This window comes from Pezoporus wallicus, unplaced genomic scaffold (genome assembly GCF_028554395.1).
Source record: "Pezoporus wallicus isolate ANWC-B61680 ecotype Strahan unplaced genomic scaffold, APGP_CSIRO_Pwel_v1 scaffold_2584, whole genome shotgun sequence".
Lineage (NCBI taxonomy): Eukaryota > Metazoa > Chordata > Aves > Psittaciformes > Psittacidae > Pezoporus > Pezoporus wallicus.
The window spans coordinates 1,481,927-1,494,086 of NW_026642851.1; the positions used below are offsets into that span (position 1 = coordinate 1,481,927).

The 12,160-nt window shown below is 39.9% G+C and overlaps 1 protein-coding gene across 14 annotated transcripts in view; it reads right to left on the bottom strand.

Moving 5' to 3' along the window:
- DYNC1I1 (dynein cytoplasmic 1 intermediate chain 1) overlaps positions 1–12,160 on the bottom strand; it is a 192,579-nt gene that overhangs the window by 13,050 nt on the left and 167,369 nt on the right. For all 14 annotated transcript variants that reach the window (XM_057432592.1, XM_057432589.1, XM_057432596.1 and 11 more), the window contains one exon: positions 6,829–6,954. In XM_057432592.1, coding sequence (XP_057288575.1) covers positions 6,829–6,954 — 126 coding nt within the window. The remainder of the gene's footprint in view (positions 1–6,828; positions 6,955–12,160) is intronic.

The following is a 12,160-nucleotide window of genomic DNA, read 5'->3' on the forward strand; positions in this document are numbered from 1 at the left end:
CAGTAAAATGATAGTGGAATCTGATGTTCATATATGTATATATATATATATATATTAAAAAAAAAAAAAACAAAACAGAAGAAACTCTGTTGTTACCAAGAACAAGCATACATCGGCAGCTTTCCAGTATCTGAAGGGAGCCTACAAGGATGCCAGAGAGGGACTCTTCATCAGGGACTCTAGCAACAGGACAAGGGTTAACGGGTTCAAACTTAAACAGGGGAAGTTTAAATTGAATATAAGGAAGAAGTTCTTTACTGTAAGGGTGGTGAGGCACTGGAATGGGTTGCCCAAGGAAGTTGTGAATGCTCCATCCCTGGCAGTGTTCAAGGCCAGGCTGGACGCAGTCTTGGTCTAGCGTGAGGTGTCCCTGCCATGGGCTGGAACTTTCCAACCCAAGGTCCTTTCCAACCCAAAAGATTCTGTTATTCTATGATTCTATGATCATGGCATAGGCAGGAGTATGCCAGGTGTGACCCATTGCTATATCACACAGAAGCACATCACAAAATCCTGTCATCAGGCTCCACTTCAAGAGGATGTTTGTCCCACTGCCCCTATCTGTTCTGTAACTTCTGCCTTCTGATAGTTAAAAATAGTCTTCTAATTTTTTTGACTCGAATAGATGGCCAGCTTGCTGCCACATGTGTTGGTGGCAGCATGTCCTCAGCTCCACTAGTTTTCCCTCTCTGGCCCCAAGCACTCCTACTTCTGCAAGTACATGAACCATCTATATTGCCACCAGACTTCCTTGGATAGTCATACCAAGTTCTTCAGCCTCTTTCTACAGGCTACTCTTCTCTCCCAGTAGCCTAGATCCACACCTCTCTCTGATACATTTCAAGTGTTCTTTTTTAAAAAAAGAGGGGAAATGATTTTGAAGTAATTTTTTAAATAACATTGACTTTATGAAGCTACTTTGAAGTCAAAAGGCCACAGCAAAGGACGGAGAAGGGCAGAGAGGTAGTGGTGCCACATGATGTGCAAGAAGCAGCAGGGAAAGGGAAGTGCAAAGCCCCAGACTGGCACTGGAGATAAACAGCTCCAACCCGCAACAACCAGCCTTGGGTAAATCAGATTAGTTAGATCATGGCCCAGTCTTCCCTCTTGAAATGTACTTCTCTAATAAAGTCTGCTATTAGTAACACAAGCCTCCAATCCAGCTTATTTATGTACCAAAACAGACTGAAAGAAAAAGGTAACTCATACCCTTTTCCATTTCTTATCAAACTAGTACCACCTTACTAACAAGTACACAGCCAGGGATAGGAGTGTATAGGAGTACTGACATAAATGTCTATATTTCTATGCCTGTATGTAGCCAAGCCTTCTTTTAAACCCTAAAAGTGTATAAATGCTTGATTTTAACTTATCAACATGAACAACATTATTTTTCTACAGAAGAATAAACCAGTGCTTACATAAAGCCCTCATAGCATTCACAGTAACCTAAAGTAATGAATATTGTAATGAGAAACACAAGTATTTAGGGTGATAATGACTGGACTTTGCTCTACTTAGATCGGCTCACCCCCTATGGAGGCTACCAAAGCTTAAAGATTTTATCACCCTAGTAATCAGCAATGGGTAATGGCCTTCATAAAACACAGTAATTAAATTGACTGATTTCAAACTAGTGCATTTTTTTCATTAGGGAGTTCTTACTTAACCTACTTCAAAAATCCCTTTGTGAATACTGGCTGTATTAGTCAAAATTCAAATGACAACGGACGAAGAGCTTGTTCTGCTCAGTATTTCAGAGGCAGAGGGGAAGCAAATCAAAACCTTAGCTCCTGACATTTTCCAACAATGCAAGAGATTCTGCTTTGTTAAAACATGCTTTTAAAATTCTCTGAGGCCAGTGTTCCAACCTCCCTAGCAAAAATATCAATGGTGAAATTCAGGCACCGCCTCACAATCCATTTAATTATCCTTTATGCCTGGATTGTGCATGTTCTTGTAACTACTGTATCTTACTTGATCTTTGAATGCTTTTGAATAAAACCAGGTTGTAAGTACAGCCCTTTATTATTGCTCAAATTTGCTTTCATGATACGTGCGTGAGCCATTTATCTGTGTTCCAAAAATACTTGTAACTCAACACAGATTTTAAGCAAAGTATTTTATAGCGAGTCTCAACTCTGCTTTTGTGGCAAAAACATTTCCTAACTCAATATATGCTCTACAGGAGCTTTATGATGGCAAAAGTAAACCTACTGGAAAATCTACCTGGATAACTACATGACACAAAACCTAGTTTCGTATTTCTCTCTCTGGGCTACAGCAGCTTTTAACTGCATGAAAGAGATGCTGGATATATTTTCTGTATGAAATCCATAGTGGAACACAGGGATCTGAAGGTAGGTGCACAAGTACCAACCCTTCCTTACTTTACCCAGAAAACAAAGTGACTCAGCGACCACGCTGAAATGTGAGAGTTGGTCACAAATAATGCATTTTTCTCTGTCTAGAACCCTAAGAATCTCAGAGCAGCTGTTAAAGGCTGTTGAAACCCAAGGTAATTATTTTATAGGCATCAGTGGGATATTCCATACTGTACTACTTTTTCTACATATTTCAGGCACTTGCCAGCTCTTCCCTCACTGGTCATGCACTTGAAAATGTGATACACGACTAACACCCATCATAGAGCAAATGGGGAAGTACACAAACAACCTAATGCAGCAGCCCTGAAACAGCTTAAGGAGATATTAACTCTGAAACCTAAAACAGTCACAAAAAGATCAATACGATTCCAATTCTGCTGCAAGGAAACATGGATAGAGGTAACAACTGCATGAAGAATTCCAGTAACTGCTTTCTTTGGCATAGCCATCTTTTCTGGGTGGTCTAGGTAAAGATCATTCCTTACTTCTCTCCAGTTCCACCTGTCCTTCTAGTTGCCCTTTAACAGCATGACCAAAATCAACTATCTGAAAGATCACCAAACAGACACAATAGTTTGTCCTGTAAACTGGTCTACAAAATAATGTAGAGTAATAAGCTCCTTGTGACTACAGCTTCAAACTCTCCAGTCTTGTGCTGCAAAACTTACTTTACATTTTATTACAATCAAAGAATAAATAATTGAATTACAGTTTCTATCTATTTATTCACAGTGCAAGCAGAATATGACCTGGAAGAGATTAATGGAAAACAAAATAAACAATGGAAGGTGGACGAGAAGCTACTTCTTTCACAAAGGTGCAAAGAGCATTCTCAATAAGCCAAGTAAGCAACAAACCTGGTTGTTAGAGAATATTTATGACACCGGCAACTGTGTAACATCACTGAAGCATGCACAATGGGAGCAAGCTTTCTAGAAAATATATCTACAAAAGAGACACACAGTTAGGTCTAACTATCAATCACCCGGACATGTGAATAAATCTACAGTCAGTGGTCCATGTTCTGTTAAAATCAACTTCTACCACACAGAAAACTTGTTGACCAGTAATTAAGACATACGACCACAGAAGCTAAAATACGTTATACATACTATCCTAATATCTCAACTACTAGAGCAGCAAAGGTTTGAATATTTAGGTCTCACAGAAAGTAAAGTGTATTTACAATGACTCATTCTATTCTCTGGATAACTTCTATAGGTTTAAGATCCCATCACACTCAAACAAACAGATTTTTGTGTGCTTGTTTGCAGTTTTCTTTCATTTTATAACTCATGTTCTTTAAATCAGGGGTTACTGATCCACAAGAGCACATCTATACGGACTATTTAAGTCTCCTCTCCACTGGAAGTGTGTGTATAACTCCCATTAATGCTAATGGGCATAAAGCACATGCATTGAGGAGAAAATAGACCCCTCACTGTGAAAATAAATGTGTTCAGTTATTTTCAGACACGATGCTGAAATCAAACAACTAAAAGTACATACTCTAAGGAGATAACATTACATAGCCTAACTGAAAATGTCACCATTATTTTTAACTCCTTGCTTATAGACCCTGCCACATTCTTCATGTTTCTGCCATTTCTCATGTAATAAAGACCACGACTGGCTAATACAGCAAAAAGGGCCAAATTCTAAATACTTACACAAGCGAAACCAGCCCTGATCTCACTCTCCTTACCTTCACAAAGGATGCATGGTTAGGCCTTGTGTCTTGTGTTTTTACCTAAGCAATGAAATGTTTTCTCTTTACACCATGGGTTAATAGCAGCATTAAACTTTACTGTTGCCTAGTTTCTTAAAACCGTGATGAACCTAACAAAGTAAAAATCCTTATTACTTCAATTTTTTCCTTAATGATTTGATACTTGGCGTTTTCTGCTTTGATCAAAATTCATGGAGTCAATTATGTGCTCAAACAGGTAAGAAGAACTGCTTATACAGCAATGTGAAATTCAAAGACACTGTGCTTTATTATAACACAACTATAATCACAATTTTTTATGATGGATCCAATGTTTTATGAATTTACAGCTGACCTAATGTGATATTTAGAACAGTCATGAGAGAAGAAAGGTTTTAAAAAGGATGCAGTATAAGTGGAGCATTAATGGTTTCAGTGAGTATATTTCGGGTCTTTACAAAGTGTCCTGCTGACTTTCTAATGCAAGTAATCACACTCATCTTCCCAAATCAGAGATGCACCTTCAAACAAGTGGATGCTACTGAGTTATCAGGCAGGGGTGAATTCTTCCAGTGACATGGCCTTTTCAGATGTTGGTGCTGTAGGAGACGGGTTGAGTGCTATTGCCTAAAAGTCAACTTTTGCAGCTTAGTTCTAGGCTTTGCAGTGCTGCTGGGTCAAATATGAAAGCTAGGTGCTGCCAGGCTCCCAACCCCTCGCCCCCAGTCACATGCTCACTCATCTATTCTCACACTGAGTTAGTCCATGGAGAAAAATACCCCAAGGAAAACAAAATGAAACAATGAATAAAACAATACGTCTCTGCTGATCTATCTCCCTCTCACAATGTGGGTGGTGACAAGCACTGCTACCACCACAAAAACTGGGCAGCGATGGGTTTGGCTAGGGACAGCTGGCAGACAGGGGGAGAAGGACTGCCGCTTTTAAACTGTCAGCCCAGCTCCATCATACCCCAGAATCAATCCATACAAAAAGGACAGTCAAAGGAGGACCCCAGCCAAGCCAAAGAACTGGCTGGTGTCTGCACACTGAAGAGAGAGCCTTAAAGGCTGCCACATTTCTGCCAGACACTTCCAAAAGTGCATGCGCATGCTGTGAATCCCCCATGTGTCATGCCTGAGGACAGACAAGCATGGAATAACTCATCAGAGAGTTCTTTACAGACAGGCACAGAGGGTTAATGACTGAAGAGGCTGCTATTCACTTTACAAGCCCTCGATTCCAGGCTCTTGAGCTGCAAAGTATTTCTGCTTCTCACTTAAGGCTTTATAGCGAGAAGAATTGTGCTGGAAGATATATGAGTGCTCTTCTTTTTTTAAACCAGAAAAAGCCACTAACAACACAGCAGCCCTGGTAGCATCTGAAGCTGTTGCAGCCCAGACCAGCTCTCCTAAATTCGGTATAGGATTTACTGCAGCCTGCCAAAATGATCCAGCCAGCAAATTAATTAGCTCCTTCATTCGTTACTAAACAGGAGGAGGGATGGCAATGGCCCATGACATGCAACTGTGTGGATGGACATCCATCTGTCTGTGTAAAAGTGTGTACAGAGCTGAGCTGGAGACACTGGGGCTCTGCATGAGCAAGGCACGCAATATCCGTGGCAGAACACTTTATGTAACACTGATCTGGACTCACACAAATAAATACTGTTGAATGACTCTCTTTTGTTTTTCCTTTTCAAGTAATAGAAGCCTGTCTTTCTTTTTGATCTGAGTATATCACTGTAACTCATTTTGCGAGTTGAAGATTATACAGAGGAAAGGCCAAAATCTTACACGTTACTACTTCTGCACAGAACACTAAATCTATGTTTTCCCGGGTGAGCTTGCAGGGATAAACAATCCTATGAATGATTTGGTGTATGATATGCAAAAAGAGTCATTTCTACAGTCCGTCTAGACTCCCAGACAAGATCAGACTGTGCTGTCATCAAAGACATTTCCACAGCTTGTTGTATTATTTGTAAGACAGAAAAACCATCTTTTCAGAACAGGCATGCAAAAATGAAAAAAAAGTAAAAACAGCCTGACCTGCCAGTGTCATAGTGAGAATCTGAATGCGGGAACCTTAGAGAATTTAGAGATTATGCTAACAATACGGCAAGAAGTTTCAGCAAACATTTGTGAGGAAAGGCAACTCCTGCACAAGTGAATGCGATCCAAAAATATGAGTCATGCACAAGCAATTTCGCTCTGGGCCATAAAATCACTTTATGAGAGTTACAGATAATTCTGTATGTATTCTATAATGTTTCCCTACTGTGTAGAGATGGATATCTCAGTATCCTATCACAGATAATGATGGAAAACAAATTCTCTACATAAAAGCTGATTGCTCAGAGATTCACCCTTAACTGTTTCAAGGGACTGTAATACCGATGAAACACTTTATACTGTATTCATCAACAAAGAAGTAGATTCCATCAGTGCCAAACACACTGCAGTTCGGATGGTTTTTATAAGATGTAGCAGGGTGAATTCAGAGCAGCCTTAGACACAGAATACGCACCCTGCTATTTCTCAGCACCTACATACTCTTTATCACACATGCACTTACCATCCTTCACAATGACACCTCTCACTTCCTGGCTTATTCCAAAGAATAAGCCAAGTCCTATTCATGTGTAACAATACATGATCTTTTCTCAAACTTGGATGTAGCATTCTCCAGAAGCCAAGCTTTAAGAAAACCCCAAAGCAATAATAATACCTCTCCAACATCATAGATCCATATGCGGCCTTCTGAATCACCAACAGCTACCTCCTTCCCAGCCTGGGCCCAGCGGACACGGTTGAGGGCAGAAGCTCCTTCTATGGTGACACTGGCTGTGGGAACCTGTTGAAACAATAGGAACAGGAAGGACAATACAATCACACTGCCTGCGAACCCGGGGTCAGTTCTGAATGTCCTGTTTAGCTGGGTGAGTCATAAGTCCTTTGGCATTGCTGGAAGTAACATACAACCCTCGGAGGGGGGGGGGGGGGGGGAGGAAAAAAAAGGGTTCGTTGTTTCTTCAATCACATGGGCTAAAAAGAGGAAAGAGTAAGAGATTGCTTGGAATGAGCAGGGAAGACTTTTCCACACTAAAGGGCAGTAAATGAAACGTATTTTTCCCTTTAACCTCAGAAACATGTGAAACCACATCTCCTTCTTTCTCAAAAGTGACAGACTTATGACCAAGAACCAACTGAGGGTAGGCTTTGGCTTCAGTCCTGCCCTGGCTTATGGCCTCTGACTTGGGCCCAGATAACCTTATGGTCAGCAGACATATCCCTGTATTCATGCTGATACAGCCTTTAAATCCATACTCACCTCTGTGACTAGATGCAGAGGCTGAAACTTAGATACTATGTCAGAAAAGTCCTGAGCTAGTCACTTCAGAGTGAGGACACAGCAGCAGTGAGAAGAGCTGAACTGACATTTAGGAACTCCTACGGTATGTTCCCACAATTCTCTTTTACATCCCCAGGAGACTTCTGTTTTAAATACAGCTGGATGCTGTCTAATTTCCAAACCCCCTCCCTGCTCCAAGTCAACCAACTTAACAGGTGATCCACGAGAATACATGAAGATTCTGGTTAATGTGTGGGACGAATAAAGCTACGAACACGATCTTAGGAGAAGTATTTGTAATCTACACTGGAATGAGGGCATCAAAAGATGCTGCAGGAGGAAGGAACTGTGTGGGTGTTTGTCCCACATAGGCAGATCAGTCAGCTGATTTAGGTCACCTCACAAGACCAGTGATGGCAACCTGCAAGTCTGCTAACGCTCCACCCTGCTGCCTTTAATAGGAGAACCTGCCCGAGCAAGGAGCCTGTAGCTTGGCATGACGGTCTTCCAGAAAAGGCTTTTTTTTCTAATACTTTTTAGCTCTAATGCTTTTTACGTCAGGGCAAATAGGACAGGATAGCTGCAAAAACAGCTCCTCCACCAGATCCATCTGTGGGAACAGGTCTCAGTCACAGGGTGAGATGGGGACAAAGGGGTGTCCCGGGATCTATAAAAGGACATGGAATTGGAGAGCAGTTCAGGCAAGAAGAGGTAGCTGGACAGGAACTAGAGTCAGGGCTACCTCTGAGGGAGTGACAGGTACTCCTTCTGTCCTACTGTGGGCACAATATCACAGAAGCAAGAAGAAGGCAGTTTGAAGTTGGTATTAAAGCCTGGTCTGAACATAGACAAACTGACAAGATTAACATAACCAGTATTTTGCTGACTTCACCTCAGTTTTCCAGCTGCCGTTTTATACTGTAATTGTAAGATCAGTCAGAAGATACAGGAGAAAAATAATTTTAAAACAAACACTGTATATCTCCCATGCCAATCTCCTCCTCTGCTCTAACACCTTCACTGTGTCCCGCAAGATGAGGGACAGTGGGAAGCTGAAACTTTGTAGATCTCCCAAGACCCCTGTTATGGGTGCAGCATGTGCACAGCCATGTCAGCAGCAGGACCAGGACTGGGAAGCAGGGCTGCTTGCCTTGCCTCTCTCCCCCTGGAGACTCCCTGATCCTCCTCCTCCTCACTGACCCTGACACAAGGCTGCAAAACCAAACTGGCATCTCTAGCACAACAAACCTGCAAAGCTGAAGTGTCACCTCCGCAAAGGGCTTCATGGTAGCATCCTGAGCCCAGCATGTGAAACATGAGGATTTTGTTTGGAGAATGATGTAGAAATAATGCTGGATAACAGTCACAAAGCCGATTCCATCCTCCCCCCTCCTTTAAGAAATCATTCAAATGCAAATAAGCTACTGGGCCCAAGGCCTAGGTCCTGTCCAAGGCAGTATTACCCAAAAAAGCTGGCATGCTGTAACTCCTAGACCCAAGTCTGTTACTGCTCAGTTGGGCGGGAGCTAAAGGCCTAATTCTGACATGGGGTCATTGATCCATGATAAAATCACAGTAGAAAACAAACAAGTTTTTCTCCTGTGATCACTGATTTCTAAAATAAAAAGAAAATTAAAAAAAAAAAAGAAAATAAAAAAAAAGGAAAATAAAAAGCTATTTTAATTCCAGGCAAAATGAATTTCATACCAGTTGGAAATGGGTTTCTTCAAACAACAACAACTAAATGCCACATTAGAGGACTAATCCACTAACCAGCTATGTTTCTCAGAAAACCGTAGATCAAAGATATTTGTTTCATATACAAATATACACAACGTATATTTAAGGCACTGAATTTTCACTATGTCTTTCAGGGGGCTGAAATACATAACTCTAGAGCTGCTTTTTTTTTGTTAATACAGCATTCTTCCAGCGTTTCACACAAAAGCAAGCAGTGTGCATGCCACACACGGCACAACCCATGCTTTATTTCAAAACCCAATGGTTTTGTAAAATCCTGTTACTATTCCACAAAGCTATCTAACATAATAAAAAGCAATAATGAAACGGTCTTTAAAAATCTAAATAAAAAGCCTTTTCTCCAGTGATATGGAGAGAAATATAGTCAAACTATAGTATCTTAAAATAGATTTGTCTGCTCTCGGTAGTGATAGGTTAAATTACACATGCTTATTTTAGATTTCAAAGATAAGAGTTTATTTTATAATGGTAGCATTATGTTTTTAAAATCACATTTGAAATACTTCACAAATTCTCTGAGGTTGGTGCTTGTCAGATTTTTAATGATTTAAAATGAGATTTTAGCAGGTAACAGATTAAGAAAGATGCAGTCAGAAAAACCTGCATGGTAAGAATATACCTTTTATTTTTCTACTTTTATTGCTTACATAGTGTCAAAACCTGCTTGCAAATACATCTGTTAGCTGTTTTGAGAAATAGACACTATCCTCATACTTTTGAAGCTGAGGTACGGCATGCAAAAAAAACCCCCAGAACATCCGAACGGGGTATAACACAGCAGGAATAAGCAGGTTTGTAAGTCAGTTTAGTATCAGTCCATAGATAAGTAAGATTCATCAACAAACTAGAGACCTCCAATCTTGATCAGAAAAGAAATGTTACGGATACGTCGGTAGGAGATCGGCTTTTGGTATCCTGAAACTATCATCAAACCCCACTGTCCTAATCCCTAAAAAATAATACTCAGTTTGCAAAAGAATGAAGGAGTGGGTAGGAATTTTTTCCATCTTTTTAAGGTTTTTTTTTGTATTCATTTATCAAATGTAAAATAAAATGTGATGACTTTCATTATTCTTACAAGAACAATTTCTGGTATCCACAGATCAACATGAAGCACACAAATACCCTTGTTACTTTACAGTAAGATTTTGAGAATATTTAGATTGATTAAATCTGTGGTAGTCAAATGATTTTAGTTATTTTGATCAGAAAGCATCTAGCTCTCAGGAGAAATGTCTTTAATAAATACGGGGAGCAACACTAGTGGAAACTGTCTTAGAGTTCAGGAATTTAAAGATAGCATATTGTAACTCAATCCAGGTATTTTCTTAATTTGCTTTACAAAATAATACCTAAATAATAATGTGGCTTATTTCCCAAACTAAACAAAACCAGCCCTCATTAATAACAATCACATCTAGCTCTTACACAGAGATTTTTATCAATAGCTAGCAGTTAAACACATTAATATACCTGTCATTTTCTGCCGTCTTCACAAATACTTTGACATCATGTATCTGACATCTGAAAGTAAAAAAGTACTAAAAAATAGGTGCGCCGAGATTCCTTATTATAAAGCCGAAAGTGCTGACAAGGACTTTTCTGAGCAAATGGCAGTGATGACTTAAGCGGCGTAATCGATGGCAGGGATCTTGAAAATTATAAACTAATTATGAGCTACCAGATAGAGGGTAACAGCAAACAGACGATCACTTTCAGTTTAGAAGAACTGCTCACAGTTCTCTTTCAGAGGTACTTTTGCTCTGGTCATGCATAACAAAACCTCACATCTATTCAGAATCTGATGGTTTATCATTTATAGAGATTTTTTGTTTCATCAGTGCTCAGTAAGGAAACCAAATGGTAGTTCTGCCTTCAGAGACCCAAATTTGATTTGCACAAAAACAGAAAGCTCGGAAATAATTCTAGTCTGATCCTTACATGAGAACTGATTTTGACTTCTCAGAATGGAAATCATTTGTGAAATCAGGGGTGGCCTTGCACACAGAAGAAAAGCAGGACTGAGCTTGAAATTAATTTTTTTTTCCTGATGTTCCTTTGTATTTACATGTAAACACACTGAAAATATATCAGCAGTTTTCCACATACAGCCTTATTATTGATGGGAATGGGATCAAGCGGTCCATACTAATTTTTTTTGAAACAAATTATGGTCTCATTGAGTCAAATGGCAAAACATCAGTTGACTTCAAACAGAGCAGGATTTCAGCCCTGGAATTAGGGGGGAAAGGGTTATTTTTTTTTTTTTTCTTCTTAAAATGCTGGGGTTTATGCTCTGTGTTTAAGCCTGCATTAATGAGAACACCTGAAGGATATGTCCCTCCCTTCCCAAAATAAATTCCAAGAAGACTCCTCCTGTATATCCTCCAGCTGTATGTGCTCTAATTAAAAAGGCTGCACTACTTCCTGCTCAGAGCACTTCAAAAGGCCTTGCTACTCCCCTTGACAATGCAGTGCCCGGTGCTGGTTCCTCTTACCTGTCCATGCTTATTTATGGCAAGCACCACTCACTAGAAGCCATAAACTGTTCCTGTATTTCACTCTGTCCAAAATGTACAGCATGTTTATGGGAAAGGGGTATTAATGGTCAACTAGTCCTAAAAAAAAGTAAATAAATAGGGTACATGGGGGAAATACTGCTGCTCGCTCTTTGGTCTTCTTTTTTGGAAATAAAAATAAACCATCAGTTAATATGTGACCTTTTCTTTTACAGTCTGTTTGTTCTTAATTTCACATGGAATTAAGTAAAAATATGCAAGATGTCACTTGTGAAGAAGATGACGTTGACTTCATTGTGATTCCTTCGTACTTAATACTGGTTGTTGGCCATCTGTGACTGACCTCAAGTGACCTGACAGGTTTGCTCAAAACCATTTTAGGAGGAAACTCAAATCCAGAAAAAAAACAGTACCAGCATAAGTCTGCA